This window comes from Ipomoea nil, unplaced genomic scaffold (assembly GCF_001879475.1).
Source record: "Ipomoea nil cultivar Tokyo-kokei standard unplaced genomic scaffold, Asagao_1.1 scaffold2826, whole genome shotgun sequence".
Classification (NCBI taxonomy): domain Eukaryota; kingdom Viridiplantae; phylum Streptophyta; class Magnoliopsida; order Solanales; family Convolvulaceae; genus Ipomoea; species Ipomoea nil.
The window spans coordinates 5,301,139-5,321,607 of record NW_017619254.1 but is presented as its reverse complement, the minus strand read 5'-3'; the positions used below and the strand labels follow the sequence as shown (position 1 = coordinate 5,321,607).

General features: G+C 33.5%; 2 protein-coding genes across 2 annotated transcripts; both read right to left on the bottom strand.

Moving 5' to 3' along the window:
- Positions 1-2,890: 2,890 nt before the first annotated feature.
- Positions 2,891-4,956, bottom strand: LOC109158792 (protein FAR1-RELATED SEQUENCE 5-like). The gene is made up of 3 exons (XM_019306685.1): positions 4,941-4,956; positions 3,221-4,043; positions 2,891-3,023 (listed from the first exon to the last, which is right to left on the bottom strand). Exons 1-3 carry the CDS (start codon positions 4,954-4,956, stop codon positions 2,891-2,893), a joined length of 972 nt encoding a protein of 323 aa, XP_019162230.1.
- Positions 4,957-7,656: 2,700 nt separating this feature from the next.
- LOC109158682 (vetispiradiene synthase 3-like) lies at positions 7,657-10,042 on the bottom strand. The gene is made up of 6 exons (XM_019306578.1): positions 9,901-10,042; positions 9,161-9,810; positions 8,849-9,067; positions 8,616-8,754; positions 8,250-8,501; positions 7,657-8,140 (listed from the first exon to the last, which is right to left on the bottom strand). The coding sequence occupies exons 1-6, from the start codon at positions 9,997-9,999 to the stop codon at positions 7,844-7,846; spliced, it is 1,656 nt and encodes a 551-aa protein (XP_019162123.1). The 5' UTR covers positions 10,000-10,042; the 3' UTR covers positions 7,657-7,843.
- Positions 10,043-20,469: the final 10,427 nt, after the last annotated feature.

Here is a 20,469-nt window from a genome sequence, read left to right as displayed (position 1 = left end):
GTCGGGGGGCTTCTAAGTTTGCGTTGGTGGCGGGAGTGGTGGTCTGTTGTTGTGGAGGGCTACGTCGCTTAGTGCTTGGGCGACCTGGGTGAGTTGCTGTAGGGTTTGAGTCAGGGGGTCGTGTGTGGCGGGTTCCGGAGTCCTTGATTGTCTTCTTTTCGGTGCCATGTTGCTTGATCTATAGAGCCAATGTTTATAATGATTTAGAGGGTTGTACCCTTACCTTGGTGTGATAAGCGAAGGGGGTTCTTTAAATCAGGGAGAGATAAAGTGAGGGGAGGTTATGTGTAGGCTTCACAATCTCACCGCGCGTCCTAAGATTCCTGAGTCCTACGTTCCTAAATACCTAGAGTTCAAGCCTAATGTCCTAAAGTCTGGTCTTAAGAGTCTTGTCCTAGGGTCATACTTAGGCTCTGATACCAACTGTAACACCCCGAAATTTTGAAACTTTTAAAACTTATATAATAAAGGTAAATCCTCATTAAATCCTGAAATCCAACATAAAAGTATGGGGTGCTATGCCACACTTGAGCTAGAGAACTCAGGTGCACAGGCTAACTACTAAAATCCTCAATGATGTCAATACATAAGCATGGCACGCAGGCCAAAAAGGGAAACTAGCTACTCTACGCTCCAGATCTCTAGCGCGCTCCGGTGTCTACTCATCTGTGCCTGAAAGCCAAATATATCTGTTCAGCGAGAGATGCTAGTAACCCACTTCAACGCGTTGAAATACAGTATAGGTATATATATAGATATAGATATAGGAAAACCATTTTGAAGCAAGAAGATATATACTTAGGGGACTCTAGCTTTTAAAACCGGGAATAGATTCAACAAGTAGGGATAAGCACATCAAACAGTAATCAATAGTTAAGTAGAGATAACATCATAAGGAATACGCATCTAAGGTCACAATTCACTTTTTCAATTCAAACACATAATCATTCAATCATCATTCATATCACATAATCGTTGATGGCGCCACGGGACCAATCGCATGCCCCGAACATGAGGGTTAATGCTTATAGCATTAACACGGCCCCGCAGCACCCTACCTCGTTACTGTGGTATGAGGGGAGTTGATCGCAACCAACCCTTTGAGAACCGCTGATGAACTCAACGTCGGACCACGATCCGACACATCGCTGACGCACCCAGTCGGTAGACCGCGATCCCCTTTACAAGGGGGGACTTACGACCCTACACACTGTTGATGCGTACAGTCGGTGGACCGTAGCGGATTAAGCCCGACAACCCGCAGAGCTATACTCAGTCGGTGGGTGAAGATCCTCGGAGACTACGGCCCTACACACCGCTGTCCCATCACTCGGTGGATCGCAGCCAGCCGTAGCCCTACACACCGCCTGATTACTCAGGTCGGTGGACTACAACCTTCCTCGGCTTATTGACCCTACACACCGCCTGACGCGTTCAGGTCGGTGGGTCATAGCACCGAGGCCCATAGTTGGACCGCAGCCTAAGAAGTGAATCAATTTGGCCTTAGCCACTTCTGAGTCTTAGCTCAGGAACAATCCATTGGCCTTCAGCCACTTCCGAACCTTTAGTCCGGGAACAATCCATTCGGTCTTCAACCGACTTCCGAACCTTAGTCCGAGAACAATCCATTCGGCCTTCAGCCGACTTCCGAACCTTAGTCCGGGAATCACCCAATTGGCCTATAACCAAAATGGGGGATCATGCAACACATAACACATAGGAGCACGTAGTAGCACATTGGGAGGGAAAAGACATATAAATAAACTTACGTGTGATCGTTCACATACTAAGAATAGTCCTAAGGGTTCATACAACTTCCATCTAGGTTAACGGATTACCAATTCGACTAGCATGCAATTCCTAAGACTCATCTATCCTACGAACGGTACCCAAAACATCAAACTAAACTCAAGCACGACGAACGGGGTCCGTTGGGACACCATGGGGAGCGGGGAACATCAAACGGGGAAGCCAAAGACCCGAGGTGGGGTACGGACCAGCGGGTAGCCGGTGGGTGGGGGTCACCCGCCGGCTGCCCGCCGGAGGGCACTGTTCCGGGCAGCGGGTTGCCGGCGGGCAGTCGGCTGCCCGGTGGCTGCCCGCTGCCGGGCAGTGTCCCTTTTGGGCAGCGGGTAGGTGGTGGGTTCCCCTACCCCCACCTACCCCCCACTGACTCTTTTCTCATATATTCATCCCGGGAACCTTTGTGGAACCCGAAACCATGCTTAGACACTTTTAAACGCAAATAACGACACCACGTAAGCAATTAACGGATCAAGAGCAAGAATCACGTAGGACTTATCCTATTACGACTTCTAAATATAAACAACACCCGAACATGCGAATTCCCACCCAAATATAAATCAAGAACATCACAATACAAATTCACAATCCAACCTAGGGCTCTAATCACACCCAAATCATCAAGAACATATTTTATCTTTAACATCAAGAACATAACACAAATATCATAGAAGAATTCATCAAGACACGAGAATATAGAGGGGGGCCAAGGAAGGAGATTATAGCGAAGAAAATAGGTTTTGTTGAGACATGGGTTACCTCTTAGCCTTAATTAATTTCCTTGGCTATGAAGGGTTTTTCTTTAAGCTTTCTTCTTTCTTGATTTCTCCTAAGGGAATTCTTGGAACTTCTTGTGTGGTGAGAGATTATTGTGGTGTAAGATCTAGGTGCCTCCGATATACCTATTTATATATTTAAGAGTCCTAATTAGGGTTTAAGTGGTATGGGTTTGTCAATTCTATTTCCTATAGGATTAGGAGATTGGTTTTAGGGATAAGGGCCCATGTACCATGGTGGACCCCTTTTTAGCTAATTAATGGATTTTAATTTCCTTTTTAGGGTGGGCGATAATTTAATTAATTTTAATTTAGGGGCCGTAACACGGGGCGTTACACCAACGGTATGACTCCACGTCTTCCCTATCAATCAGTCCTGCTCCAAATGTTACACATCTCTTATGATTGTCTACGCCGGTGAATGGAACAAAAACGAGCTTGTACCTGCCACCAACATAAATAACTCATTACACTGATGACGTGTTTTTAAATGCTGAACCAGTACAATGCACAAGCCTATAAAAAGACACGCACACACCATTTAAATTACAGTTTGCCACCCCGTTTGTCATATGCTTACAATTAATTAAGGTTTAAATTGAATCGTATTCTTAATAGCAAACCATTAATCCGGTACATACCTGTTTGTTTGATACGTAGCATCAAATGACACGACATCACCAAATGCAACGTAATTTTTCCGTGCCACACCGTCCGCCCAAAACAGTCGGGCCAAGTTGTCTTGCTCATTCATTTCGTATTCGAAGAACATATTTGTATCATCTGCTTTCTTTGCAAGGTACTTTGATATTACCATTTGTGCATCTCCCTCCCTCATGAATTCCAACATCTCTCTCTTGTAATTCTTGAAATCTTGTTTAGTAGCTCCCACATTAGCGACACCACCAACCATCTCTGCGTATAGGTCAAAACTCTGACTTGCTCCGATGTTGACTTTTAGACAGTTCGTTATGAATTGCTGATGTCCAATGTCCAGCTTCCTATTCACTTTCATGAACGGTTTATATCTATCCTTGCACAAGCTGTGCGTTTGTTCTTCTTCGAAACCTTTTACTTCGAATCTCCCCCCGATACCCAGTTTGAATGCGATCCTCGCCCAACACCCTACTCGGTAAGTCGTACGTCGCCGCTTTTGTTTTTTTGGTCCTTCAATTGTACATGCTGTTATACCCGTCAGCCCCTTAAAACCTTCTCGAGAGCACACCATCAGTCGCTTTCTCAATATTGTTCCGTATTTGTTCTTTTCATCAGAACTGCGCCACACATCAAATCCGGCGTTTGCCGCGTACTTTATATAGAAATCAATCCCGTCATCTAATGTCTCAAATACTTGTCCTTCAAATGGTTTCAGACATGGATCACACTCTGGTATCCAAACCACCGTGCTACCCGGTGGTACCTCCGTAGCACAATCCCTCTCCTCAGCATTTTTTTCAAAGTTATCTGTAAGTGACACACCAATACATTAGTCCATAAGATGTTATGAATAATATAATATTCACTTGCATAAAATCAACACAACTATTACGTTAGGTCATTGTAATAAACTGTACATCTTATTCGACATTACGCACAGACCACATATAAGACACATACGCACATGCCGATGTGAACAAACGCACACACCTTCATAACTGCGACCAAATACGCACACTTTGTTGTAAAAAATACACAGACCCCATTTCATTAACTGACTGCCATACATTATTATAAAAATAAATTCCAAACCGTTGAAGAATGTCACATTTCATCAAAAACCTTTTATTGCACGTCATGACAACGTCACTTGGAGAAATACATCCACTTGTCGTCCACCATCTGCCATGTCCCCATATAATAAACACACGCACATACTAACGTAAACATGTGCACATACCAATTATAATTCGAATGACTAAGGTGCACACGCCGCATTAAACGAACGCACAAACCTAAATTCACCCACTAACCAAATCCCACCCATTCCGTCTAATTCATAAAAAATTGATCCCACAAGAAATTCCACACACATCCATTTTAAAACTAATTTCTGTAACCTTGACGAATGTCACACCGCTTCAAAACCATTGAAATGCACACCATGGCAACGCCAACTGAAAAAATTCACCCACTAGCCATTCACCAACTACCCACTGCATGTGCGTTCGTCTATTTCCAATAAAAACACACACAAAACCCCCCAAATGCTTCGTGTCCCCCTCGCATATTAATATAAATACAGCCACCAACACATATCAATGACAATACCGTACAAGCATAACGACGCACACGCCGTACAACCTGTATGCACATACCAGCGTACAAAACACATTACAAAAATTTAGTCTGCAACTCTCTTACCTGTGGTATTCGACATGTTCATCGAATGGATTTTCGTCCGGAACCCCCACTTACTGCTCACGGTTGACCTCCAACAGCTTTTGTGCAGAATTGACCACTAATCATTTCGATTATATTTGTTCTATTTAATTATGACAAAGATTCCAATCAAATTCTAACCAAAATTAACACATTAATACAATTACTTTTAAACCCTCCTATTAATAATATACCCTATTTATTATTAAAGTAAAAAATAAATCAATTGACACAAAATAATATATATATATATATATATATATATATATATATATATATGAAAGAGATTGTTGAGTTTATACAACACAAAGATGCAAGATAAAAAAAAATGCGTATAAATTTATAAATTCATGTAATCATGAATTAGTTTCTACGAGTATTATATATCAATTTTGATTATATAATATGTACTAACTTTTTAATAGTTTGTAATTTTGATTAGTTTTTTTAAAATTTATTTAGAGCAAATACCAATTTTTGTCCTACGATTATTAACAAAATGACGGTTTTGGTCCATATGTTTAATTCCTACCAATTTTCATCCACAACTATTGTTTTGGTACCAATTTTAATCCACAACTATTATTTTAGTACCAAAATTCATCATGTCGGTCACTCATCTATTTAAGACATCCCGAAATCTAAAAATTTTAAGGACATTTTCGTCCATTTCAACCTAAGATTCCAATTTGAGCATAAATAAATGAATTTAATTAAGCCCTAAGAAAATCTCAATTCACAGTTCTCCTCCTCATCCTACCTTAATTTGAGGATGAAAACTGCGAATTGGGATAGATCTTAGGGCTTAAATCCCTTTATTCATGCTCAAATAGGGATCCTAATTTGAAAAGCACAAAATTACCCTTATTAATTTCATATTTCGACATGTCTTAAACGAAAGGGTGAAAAGCACAAAATTACCATTATTAATTTCATATTTCGGCATGTCTTAAACGAAAAGGTGACCGGCGTGATGAATTTTGGTACTAAAACAATAGTTGTGGATGAAAATTGGTACTAAAACAATAGTCGTTGATGAAAATTGGTAGGAATTAAACATGTGGACTAAAACTGTCATTTTGCTAATACTTGTGGGACCAAAATTGGTATTTGCTCAATTTATTTACAAAGAAAGTTAGGTAAAGTAAAATTAAGTAGGGAAAAAATTTTCCTGCCTAAGTGTGAATGCATATTAATAGATTTGTAAGATCATTATTTTTTTGTGTGTAAACCACGAGGTAGTCCGGGTCTTTCTCTGTCCGTTTAACTTTGTAAGATCATTATTACAAATGAGATTAGCAATATGAATGCATTTTTTTTTTGTCATATATTGTTTTAACATTTAAATATTACAATGTATAACTATACTTACATTTTTAATAAAATTAATTCTACTTTGTATCATAACATTACAACAATACTTATAATTTTTTGTCTGTGCATCGCACGGGGCAAATACTAGTATATATAGGGTCAGGCTTCTATGAGGTCAGGTCTTCCCGTGCGGTCAGTGCGGCATACAGCATTAGGTATGCAAAAATGCACCACACAGCGTAAATACATCATTATGTGTGGTGTATTTTTTTTTTGTATGGTGTATTTTTTGACATTTCATTCTGGTGTATATTCGAACACTGTAGGGTGAATTTATACATACCTAATGGTGTATGCCGCACTGACCGCACGGGAAGACATGACCTCACAGGAACCAAAATCTATATATATATATATATATATACACACACACACACACACAAGGAGGGGATCAGGTGTGGGGAGAGGTTCCCGTGCGGTTGGGCGAAGGAACGCACCTTAAGAACACTAATCTCACACACATTAAGCACAAAACTCACGCACCTTAAGTACAAAACTTATGCACAAGTTTCAACACTACTCACACATCCACGCACCTTAAGTACAAGACTCACGCACCTTAAGTACAAAACTCACGCACATTAATCACCACACAACCGCAACGGAGACACTCAACCGCACGAGAAATTTATATATATATATATATATATATATATATATATATATATGTCTGAACGTGACTGTAGCACTCCTGTTTTTCTTTTGGGTTATTTATGCTTCGACAACTTTAATGCGTGTTTAGTTAAAAAGATGATCTTTTAATAGTTTAATTTACTCTATACCCTCTCACACAATCTTTTACCCTAAAAACGTCTTCGTCATGTATATATGGTAAGATTTTTCCTAATAATATATAATATATTATATATTAGGGGCTTAATCAAGTGGTGCAAGTGGACTAGGTTTATTAAGTGGTCTGGTTGGACTGAATAACTCGAAGTTGTTAGTCCACCAAACTTTGTGCCTAATATAATCCTGGATTGATGGGATACAGGATGATTGATGTTAGCACATTCAGTTACGGTACTCATACTGCTAAGTAGACACCCATACACCACAGGTGTGAGGCGAATAATGGTTGACGGTCTACCGTTAAGGGGCAACACAACAGAAATATCAACCATGGCTGGAGATCAACATGGCTACGCTTCCGCTCTCATACGAGGTCAGGTTTCTCGTATACTATAGTTCATTATAGTTAGACTATTGTATATCTAACATATATATACAAAATATATAGAGAGAGAACCCACCTTACAAACTTATGGCATTTAAAAAAAAAGTTACATGCAATAATCCTTTAAATTAAAGAAACCTTACACACTTGGGAAATTTATTAATCACCAAATTTAAGAAACAGTTACAATGAAGACGAGCATAAGTTCCCAAAAAGTACGCAATTATATGACCATGAACATATATAATATTTGCCCTAGCTAGCATAATTCAAGAAGAGCTGTTAATATAGGGCAATTATTTATTATTAAAAACACAGTGCTATTAATACTTCACTAGAGTGGCACTAGATCCACGAGTAGGGCAATAATGTGAGGCTTCAAAACCTTTTCAGGACAAGTATATCCATCTTGATTGTGCTGGTACGTGACAAAAATAATGCAAGTAAGATTGAAAATGCGTAAGAGAACCTCAGCAGACACAGGTGTTGGTTGAAGAAGCCCCTCATTCAAATCTTTCAATGCAAGATCAGCCAATTCTTGAAACTTTTCCATTGCCTTTTCTAGTGATACACCATATTCCTTCATGTAGCATTCAATACCAGTTGCAACTTGCCCTCTCTCTTTTTCTCCCTATTAAAATATATAGAATGAGTAGCAATAATGAAATAAGTTAGTTGATAAATGGGACAGATGGATGAACATATAATTGTATTAAATTAAAGTAAAATATAAACATTACATCAAAGGTGGCTATGTCGTCAATGAGTCTGCATATGGTGACACCTGCTTCAAGAATTTTAGGATTTTTCATTAACCAATCGAATACTTTTTCATCAGCTGACTTCAACGTATAGCAAGATATTGTGGACAGCAAATAGTAAGCAGAAGTAACGAATGCATTTCTTAGGTATTCAGCAAATGTAGGCTTTTGTCCTTCTTCATTAGCAAACCATTTGGCTTCAATAAAGTAGCATCTAACAAGTTCCTTCATCTATTAGCAAACAGATAGGTTAGATCAGAGTAACCAATGTAATGCAAATTAAAATACAGATTAGCCCTTAGCTAGCTAGCTTCCAAATCATGATCATAATTATACTATACGTACCCGCTCTCTTCCATGTTGAACGGCATATGATCTTCCTTCCTTTGAAAGATCCTTTTCATCACTATCAAAAAGGTCTAAGATAGCTTTATAGCTAATTTTCATATAGTTTGGCAAGCGATTCATTTCGTTAATGTCCCACCTGAAAATAAAAGATGTAAATTAATTCCAACCTAGCATTTCATTAATTTCAAAATAATTAATATAATATAATATAATATAATATAATATATAACCTTTGTATGACATCTGTGTAGACCTCTAATTCTTCTACGGTACCATAAGCATCAAACGTGTCATCCACAATCGAAACAATTGAAATATTTTTGGCTAGCATAACTCGAGCCTTAGAATACTGAGGCTCAAAGTATACTCCTAGTGCCCAAAAATAACATTCAACTGCTCTATCTCTTGCATAAGGAAGTTTTGTCGCAAGGTCCAAATCTTTCCACCACCTACACCAAATGTACTATTTAATTAGTTCAACAAATTAAAGCTAGCTATATATGTATAGTAAACTGACAAATTAATTAAATTATATATTAAACCTGGAGACTTCACTGAGCTCTTGCTTGTGCAACATCTGCAGCAAATTAAAATCCAATTTGGCAAAGCGGAGCAACTCATTATTCCTCGAAGACTCGTCTTCTTCTTGGTACACCGAAATGAAAAAGCGATGTTCCACTCTGGGCAGACCGGTGTGAAATGGCTGATCTAGGGCGTGCGTCACCAGCTTTTGTAAAGTGCTGTTGGGTTTCAGATTTGCAGATCGGAGACGAGTCGCCGCAAAAGCGGTCACGCCTTCTAAAACCTCATCGTCACTGCGTATTCTCACGTACGAAGCCTCGTACAAACTCAGCAGACCCTTCACATCAGAGGTGTCTCTGAACTTCCCATTTCCGTCAATAAAGTTACTGAAAATATGAGTAGAAATGTTGTAACCATGTTGCCTCATCAACCGAAACTGAAGAGCAACGGTTTCCAAGTCATTCAAGTGGACGGGATGGGTATAAATATGTCGGAGTTGATCATCAATCTCTTTCTCAAAGTGATATGCTATTCCAAGACGTTCCAGCAAGTTGATGAATCTTAATTTTTGAGCCACATCTTCACTGCTTCCAGAAGCAATGGTCTGCAGCAGCTTAGCCCTTGTTTGTTCCTTCAAAATCTCAATCTCTTTTGCATATGCTTCACCAACCTGCAGTACGTAAGTATATATATATATGAATGCATGCACGTAAGTTACAAGCTATATATATATTCATGCATACAACTAGTACGTACATACCTGATTGTCCATGGAGGATGAATGGAAGCGATCACCCCATAAACTGGGAGAGAACTTCACGACGGGGCGTACGATATGGTTTTCCAATTCGATTGCCATTGCGGGATCAGAGAAGGAGAAGGAGAAATATTAATTTATTAATTATATGTGAGGTTAGCTAGCTGGTGAAGAAATGAAGGGCAAGGCAGCAATATTTATACTACTCCGATCCACACTTCCCTGTCATAACATGCCTAATAAAATAAAATTCCGTCAATTAGTTGTCCAAAATTGAAAAGAAATATAATACGAATTATCTACGGCCGCCAAAGAGTTAAACTTTTGGCGAAGTGATATCGTGATAGACTGAAACCCTAACGGCCACAGAGACTAGACATTTGACAGGTTGCTCTCACACTGTTGCTGGTGAGACTCAACCTCGGGTCATTGTTTTCAAATTTCACACATGATCAATTGAGCTGTCCATGAGAGCAATATCGTGATAATTGATATAGAGGATTGTTGGTGGAGGCTAAGGCCGGGAATGTAATGGTATCCTGACATAGTGGTAAGCGTTTGGTCATGATAGATTATGTCTAGTCTAGGTAGACAAATGGTTATGGGTAAAGTGAAGAGATTAATAAATGTAATTGTAGTGCTTACTTAATAGTAGGTAGATTGTGGTAAAGTATAGGTGGAGGGCACAGAAGAGTATATATGTAGCGAATAGTAAGAGTAAGTAGGTAGTAGCGATTGAAAAATAACAATAATCTTATATTAAGAATCAAATTAAAGTTAAGAAACCTTACTAAAATAAAAGCTTATAAATTAAAATTTTAAAAGAGTCCTTGAACAAGCTAAGCTTGTTTAATTACAAATAAATTTCATAGAAAATTATATATGCTTGTTAGGCCTGGCTAGAGAATTATCAAATATGCTTCTTCAAAAGTAGCATGCTCAGCATTTGAATAGGAGAATGGCTCCCTTGTTGTCATGGAGATTTTATGTGAATTTCTTTGTTATTTCCTATTTCTACGTTTAAAAAAAAAAAAAAAAAAGGTCAATAAAATTTTTATTCTAATTTTTTTTTTATATATCAAATTAAAAAGGCATTGTTGGTTTTAGGACTTTTGGCAACCCACAGGAGTCCAACACAACCTGTAGTTGGTGGATTCACCGGAAAAGAATAATAGGAAAATAAGTAGAAAAGGAAGATAGAAATAAGAACGGACACAAGGATTTGTACGTGGAAACCGGAAGGAAAATCACGAACTTTTTTAGGCAGTACCAAGCCTAAAATTCACTATATTGTTGTGCAATTGTTTGTACATATTTGTGTAGGAATAAACTATTTTCACTACTGAAAATTATGGAATTTACGACCACCTGAAAGTGATCTTAAATCAAGTCGAAAGCAAAAAGTGGTCGGAAATAGCAACAAAGGTTTTTCTGAATACCAAAAGTGGTCGGAAGAAGGCTTTTGACTTGATTTAAGATCAATTTCAGGTGGTCGGAAATTTCATAATTTCCAGCCGTGTTTGTATACAGGGAGGGGGTCTTCTTGTGATGTTGAAGATGAACCAGCATGGAGCCTTCCTAATATGGAGAAGAGTGATAGGTGGAAGAGGGGAGAATAATGTGAGGAAGAGTCCTCTCATGTAAGAGTGAAAGAGTGACGTGTCCTCCTTTGTTCTTTGCTTATCTTTATCTTTATATAGGAAATAGTAGAATGTAGTGTGCAAAATGGTATTTTATGGGTAATAATTAATGGATTTAATGGTTATTATGGAAAATGAATGGTATTTTATGGGTAATAATTAATGGATTTAATGGTTATTATGGAAAATGAATGGGAGATTATAATGAAGTAGTAAATAGGTGTTAGTACGTGGGTTGTAACGGGAGGGGGTTATGGATAATAATAATGATTAGGTAATTAATTTGGTGGTAATGGAATTTGATGGGGTTTAAGGGGAAATAATGTCTAAATGTATTTGAAGGGTTGGGTGATAATTGGCAAATTATACCGTGCATCGGGGCGCACAATGCATTGTGTGTCCTGATCCAAAACAATGTCGTTTGAATATTTTCACGTGTCTGTTGTTAGCTCCTTAAAAAAATCATGTTTTGAATGTACAGAATTGTATAATAGAATATACATAATTTTATACCTGAAAACACAGAATTTTATACCTGAAAACACATAAATTTATAACGGAAAATTCCATTTTTCGAATCTACAGAATTATATAATAGAAAACACAGAATTTTATACCTGAAAACACATAATATTTTTTAAAACGATAAAAATCCCCTGTTTTAAATGTACAGAATTTTATACTTGAGAACACAGAATTTTATAACAGAATACAAAATGACGTCGTTTTAGGAGGCGCGGGGCGCACATAGCACATGGTATAACGATTGTGATAATTAGGTAATTAGTGGGTGATTATTGGGATAAAGAGGGGCATTTATTGTGGGGTTATGCAGGTTTGATCAGTTCTAGGCGGTCCAATCGGGTTCACATATTAGGTATCCATCCATCAAACATCATATACAATTAGTCAAGTTAAGCACAACAAATAGTACTCCTTAGTTAAACAAAAATCTTGTAGTCATACATATGCCCCTACTACTTTGGTGCTAGCGCTCCTCACCATTTTGTTCCCTCCTTTTGAGCCACCAAGATTTTTATTCTTCTTGATCAAAATTAAACCTCACCAATAAAAATAAACTTCTTAAGTCAAGATATTCCCAATAAAATAGTCCATTGGGGCCAAGTTCCCATCAATATAATGTGAATGTGAGAAATTGGAATGAGTTATTATCTAGATATACCTAATACCTTATTATCAATGTGAGGAATAGGCTTATGGACCAACCATTATTGTGTGGACCATGATCTACACAAGTTGTGTGGACCATATTTTATATACTGTAAAATAATGTATATTCAATACAAAAATAATGTACATTTAGTACAAAAATAATATACGTTATATTTAGGAGATGTATATCATTTTTGTACTGAGTGTACATTATATTGTATAATGTATACTCAGTACAAAAATAATATATATTTAATTTATTAAAAATGTGCATTTTATTATGATCCACGTAACATTGTGTGGACCATAATTTGCCCTCATGGACATATACATTCTATGGGGTGGGCCGGGTGGCTCACTAACTAAGAAAAAAATATATTATATTGAAAAGAAGTTTAATGTTTTAGTTAAAAGTATGAAATATTGGAGCAAGTCTAGTAATTCTTAGTTTTTATTCTAAAACATTATTCTAATTTTTTTTAACAAATTAAAAAGACAGCATATACTAGTCAAGTTAAACACAACAAATACTCTTTATTTAAACCCAAAAAAAAAAAAAAAAATTGTAATCTAAAAAATTAACGACCTTAAAATCATGGTGAGACTACCTGTCTACCTAGCTAATTTATTGATTTTTTTTCTAGTAGAAATTATGGATCGAGGGGATCCTAGAGTTTGAAAAAAAAAAAATCATAATAAACACTAATTCTACTACGAGAATGAGAGAAATTGGCATAATGAATTATTGTCTGGGTACGGTATATCTTATTATCATTTATCGATCAATGTGAGAACCAGACTTTTAATATTTTGTAATTTTTATATTCTATTCATTTTAATAATTTTGTTTATTTTAGTATTCTGTATTTTTTTTTAATATTCTATTTATTTTGATAATTCTCTTTATTTTAATATCATGCAATTTTGATATTTTATTTACTTTGATAGTTCTATTTATTATAATATTATGAACTGTTGATAATATTTTAATTATGTTTATATTTTAATTTAAATATTTTTGCTAATTTTAATTTTTTTTCTAAATTCTATTTATATTGTATTTAAATTTTAATTTAATTATTGTACTAATTTTATATTTATTTTTCTATTTTTTTTATTTTTTATGCTAATTTTTATATTTAGTAATTGTAATCTGTTTATTTTAATATCCTAAAACTTTGATAAATTGCTTATTTTAATAATTATGTTTATTTTGATATTCTATTTATCATGTTTAAATTTTACTTTAAGTGTATATTTATGCTAATTTTAATATACTTTAACTTTAATCTACTTATTTTAATATGTTGTAATTTTGATATTTTGTTTATTTAAATTGCTAATTTTATTTTAATTATTATTTCTTCTAGTTTTTAAATTATGTTATTTTTATCTATTTCTTTTAATATTCTATTTATTTAATATATGTTCCGCAGCATTACTAAATTAATTAACAGTATTCTTATAAGAAGAAGAAGAAACACAGTGTAGAAGAGAGAGAAACACTTTGTTGTGTCTCTTTTATCTTCTTTTAATTTTTTTAAGTGATCGGAAAATAAAAAATATCAAGCAGTGATTTTAAATAAGTTGCATTACATATTTATAATTAGCAATGGCACATTATTGAGAATTTAATTTACATTTCACTACTTAACAATTATTGAGGAAAAGAATTTAAATTCTTGTCAAATTTAGATGAGACTAGTCAAAATACCAGGTTTATTGATTTTTCATGCTGGGTATGAATTAAGAGTTGATATGACAAAAATAAAATAAAATAAAATAATAATTAAAAATCATATTACAACACTATTTCTACCACGTGAATGGAGAAAATGACATGAGTTTGTTTATACAACATACATTTAGTAGGGTCACTTGTTAACTTCCATATTCCATAGTCCAAGTAATACTTTTCTTTTAGTAAATGTTATTGACAAGTGACTAGCAAACAAGATGACAAAAGGAGTAACAAGTTAAACAATATGTACTTTTGTGAGAAGATGACAAAAGGAATAACAAGTTAAACATCATGTACTCGTGTAACGATTTTTAAGCTGTAGAAATCAAGGAAACCTCATTTCTTCCAACGATTAATAGTATTATATTCATGTGACAAGGAAAATATGCAGTCACTACTAGACAGCATGTGCACTAGGTAAACTTCATTTGCCCAAGCGAAATGAAATGCTCAATTGCATACATTTTACATATTAAAAATTTAATTAAAATGACATTTATAGTGACAATTTTGAATGAGTCCACTTTCAATTTTTATTGAGTCAAAAATAGATTCAAGTTCTCCTAAAATGAGCCTGAAAAATTTAGATTGTTGTTCACCTGAAATAAACTATCTCCAATGTTATATGAGAAATAACTTTGTAACATCATGTGAGTGTAACACACCTTAAATTGTAACTGAAATATTAAACTACTATACCTTTCATCATATCATTTCACGCATTGTCCACACCGCCGTTGTTGATGATGTATCAGTTATAGCTCCAAATAGTATATCAATACTTTAACTATATAATTTGGGGGGTGTGGTTAAGTGAAATGAACTTATCCATCCTTAATCAAAGATCAATGATTTGATCCATGGTTTTGGATATGGAACAACATTAAATCTCCACGCGAGCTGTCCCACCCGATAAAGATGCCTACAATTAACTACACCGAAAAAAAATATTTTAAATATATACTCAACAGTTGTCACCAATATACCACGTGAATAGAGAAATTGGCATAGTTTGTTTATACAATTTACATTTAGGACATCTCCATTAGTTACTTTATCACAGTTTTTAAGGAGTTTTTTGCCATGCATCTTGAAAGAAAGAGAGAAAAGAGAGAGGATGTGAGGGTCTCCGGTAAATGATTGGTTTTTGCAGAGATGTTGGACCCTACTCAAATAATATTTGCGCCATCTGTAACTTTTGTTTGGAAATCAACTCTTTTTTTTATTACCATCTTCTCTTTTCTAATCATTCTTTCAAAAATTACTCAAAAAAAAAAAAAAAACCCCATTATTGAGGATGCTCTAAATAGTAACTTAACTTTCATATTCCATAGTCCAAGTAATACTTTTCTTTTAGTAAATATTACTAACAAGTGACAAGTGACAAGCAAACAAGATGACAAAGGGAATAACAAGTGAAACAACATGTACTCTTGTAACGATTTTTAGGCTGTAGAAATCAAGGAAACCTCATTTCTTCCAATGATTAATAATATTATGTTCTGGCCATTTCTGTCATGTCCAATGCATCAGCAGTACATAATTCCAATGCATATGAAATCAATTACAAATGAGAATCTGAACTTATATATAAGACTTGGATGAAATCTAAATTCACGAGTTAGTTTTTGTAGTGTATTTTAAACTTAAGTTTATATCAGATGATAATAGAGTCACGTCTACTCTGATCTGTATAAAGTCCTCAATAAAGTACTTTAAACTTATTCAATTCTTAGTCAATAAAGTCTTCAACTATTTAATTTTTACTCAGGTTATGATTGACAAATCTAGCTGAAAAGGTAACTGAAAGCTTAAAAACTATTGGCTATGTCTAGGGGTGTAAATGAGCTGAGCCGTTCGCGAGTCGCTCGTGAGCGGTTCGGTCAACGCTCGGCTCGAATTCGGTCAAAATCGAGCTCGGCTCGAGTTCGAGCGGCTCGTGGATTAAACGAGCATGAGCCGAGCTTAGGTATTGTAGGCTCGCGGCTCGACGAGCCGCTCGCGAGCCTTATATAATATATAATATAATTATATTATATTTAGTATATAAAAATAATAATTAGGGGAGGGAAATTAAAATACTTTAATAATTATGTATGGATAAAAGTCATAAAACAAAGTAGTTTAAATTTTAAATTAAACAGATCAAATTCGAGATCAAAATTGAGCTCAAATTCAAGCCTAAACTCGAGCTCGAATTCGAGCCTGAACTCGAGCTTGAGTTCAGGCTCGAATTCGAGCTCGAGCTCGAACAGTGCTATCATTAACGAGCACGAGCATGAGCCTACCCAGGCTCGGGCTCGGCTCGGCTCGTTTACACCCCTAGCTATGTCTGGCAAAGATAGTTGAAAAACTATAAGTTAGAAGCTGAAAACTGAAGAATTATTAACTAGCTAATTATATTACGATTAAAAGTGTTTTGTAAAATTAATTTTTTATAAGCTATTAAATGTAAAAAGACTAAAAATGACATTTTCATAAAATTTAAATGATGTGATTACATTATTTTTATATTATTAAATATATGAGATATATTTAATTTATTAAAAAAAGTTTTTGTTTTTATAGTATATATGAGATATATATTAAATTAAAATAAAAGAATTTTTTTTAATTGACAAAGGGTAAAGTATGTCATTTATTTATGAACGGACGATTAGAATTTGAACTTTAAGGAGTTGTTGGGCGGTGAAGAGTTGCGGTAGAGGGTGAATAAATATATAGGAAAAGAGAAAAGACCAAAAAGGGTTTTAATTGAGAATGATAAAAGGTGCTATTTATTTAAAATAATAAGGATAAAGATTGAAAAAAGTTAGAAAACTCTTAGCTTATTTTTGAAACGCTACCTAATGAAACTTTTCAAAATAAACTCTTATTTTAAGCTACCCGCTTATTTTGAAAACTTTACCAAACAAAGCTTATAGCTTATAGTAGCTTAAACTAAGCTATAAGATCATAAATAAGCTCGGCCAAACTGAGCCATAAGCTAGAAGCTGAAAATTGAAGAGCTGTTGACTAGCTGATTATGTTTTAAAGTGTTTGGTAAAATTAACTTTTTGATAAGTTGATAAATGTAAAAAGATTAAAAATGACATTTTTATAAAATTTAAATGATGTGATTATTATATTATTTTTATATTATTAAATATATTAGATATATTTAATTTATAAATAAAAGTTTTTGTTTATATATATATATATATATATATATATATATATATATATATATATATATATATATATATATGAGATGTATATTAAATTAAAAAAAAATTAATTGATAAGGGTAAAGAAAGTCATTTATTTCTGAACGTGCAATTGGAGTTACAACTTTAAAGGAGTTGCTGGGCGGTGAAGAGTTGTGGAAGATGATAAATAAATATATTGGTGAAGAGAAAAGGCCAAAAACATTTTAATTGGGACATAAAAGATTTCTTTTTTTTTTTTTTGACAAACAGATGTCATTTATTTCTACAATTTTAATAAGAGTGAATAATGTTAGGCCCTTAACTGGAATAAAAAAAATGTCGGTACTAATTGTTTCTTAAAATGAATGGTTCATATTATTTTGATTTTAGTATTTTTAATGATTTTCCTTGTTTACCCTTTATTATATTATTTTCTTTCCTTAAATAACCTTAAATTCCGTTAGTATAAACTTTATTAACGGAATATTCCGTTAACTATTTATTATTCTTAACTTACTTATTAATTTCTATAAGAAAGGTCTTAAGTTCGAACCCTATTCCAATTAGAGTTAGCATAATAATTGTTAAACATATACTACGAATATGTTAAAATGTATTAAAAATATAATATAAAATTTAACATAAATTTTGGTCAAATAATTAGCCCGACTAAATACATAGCATTCAATGATTATAAATCAGGAACTTTGAAAATCATTTGATTTTTTTCATTAAAAAAAATAATAAATTTAAGTTTAGTTTTTTTTTTTTGTTTAATTAATCTTCTTTTGATTATTGAGAACAAAACTTAATATTTCAATTATGCTTTTATCAATGCATGAAAACTTTTAAAGAAATTTGTAAGTTAATTTTAACTACATTATTATAATAATATCTATTGTAATCTTATATTTTGAATTATTTATTATCATCATCTATTAACAGCAATTGTCATTGACAAACTCTCAAAACAATTTGTCTCAACAACGAATGGAAATAAAAAAAAAAAAAATCAATGATTTCATTATTGTTGATGAAAAGTATGTACGCCACTTTATTCAATTGTTATGCTGTGGAACTGTGTCCTCCTTGCAATGTGGACACGGCTCTATGTTCATAATTACTGAATTATATGTTTATAATTATAAAGTTATATATTTATAATTTTTGAACTTCATATTCATAATTATTGAACTTTATATTCACAATTATTGAACTCTATATTCACAATTACAGAACTCTATGTTCATAATTACTGAATTATATGTTCATAATTATAAAGGTATATATTCATAATTTTTTAACTTCATATTCACAATTATTGAATCTCTATATTCATAATTACAGAACTATATGTTCACAACTCTATGTTCATAATTATAGAACTATATGTTCATAATTTTTGAACTATATATTCATAATTATGAACAGTTTTAGAATCATGTCCACCTTGCAATGTGGACACGGTTCCATAGCATAATTTGCCCACTTTATTGCTCTTATTACTTAAATTTAAAAATAAATTAGTAGCTACAACAAAAAATAATACATATGCATTTAATTAATTTAGAATTAGATGTCTCACAACACATGAAACATGTAGGGAAAAATTATCACTATAAAATATCAACATGTTCTTGTAAGATAAAAAGTTCATAGCACAACTAAGATCTCAGTCATATACACAACAAGACAAATCTAAAACTTCATACACCATAATCTCATTGCATGATGAATTCCTCTATGATGTCACCAATAACCCAATTGCACATGACACACTACCAATAACAGAAAAAAAAGGACATGTATTGAAGATGAAAACAATAACAATGTTACCCAAAAGAGAATTAGAAATTTAAATAAAAAAGAGTATTTAGTTAGACTATCGCTTTTAGACTTAGTACTTACATTAACGTTATTACAAAGTTGCAAACATTTATTTTGGTGACAGTTATATATAATCAATCTCTCATGTATTATCTTGCATTTATATACTTTAAATTACCGATTTAAATAAACAAATTCAATATTTATTTACTTATACATGAACATCTTCTATATAATATTGCATTGATATACTTTGAAATACTTATTTAAAAATAAGTATTGGGCATTATCTTATTCGCGCAAAACGCATAGAAAAACTAGTAAAATAATAAGGATAAAGATGAAAAAAAAGTTGGAAAGCTTCTAGTCTATTCTTGACAACACCAACTTATTAGCAAATTAATTAACTGAGTTAGTTTATGCTCAAGAGAGATGGTACAATTTTGGAACACATGAAAATTGAAATGATTAAACTTTGATAAATTACGTACAAAAAAGAATTTGACAATTCCAACATGCATGCATTTAACTTTTCAAGATAAGCTCACACTCCCACTAAAGGCTAAAAATCATCCACCACTTACGTTTGGTTCGCTAGAAAATATTTGAAGGGACATGAAATTGAAATTGCATGGAAAATAAATTCCAAATTAAGAAAATAGATTCCATTGTTTGGTTGGTGGAAACGAAATTACTGGGAATATGAATTCCATTGTTTGGTTGAGTTGAAATGGTAAAGAATAATAAGTATAATGACAAATATAACTCTACACAATAATAATAATAATAATAATAATAATAATAATAATAATAATAATAATAATAATAATAATAATAATAATAATAATAATAATAATAATAATAATAATAATACGAGTAATTAATAAAGAATGGTGAGGGTAAAGTTGTCATATTATTTTTCCATGGAAAACAAAATACCTAGAATGAGCTAGGAATTGATTTTCCTCATTCTTAAAGAAAATTTTTTCTAATAAAAAATATT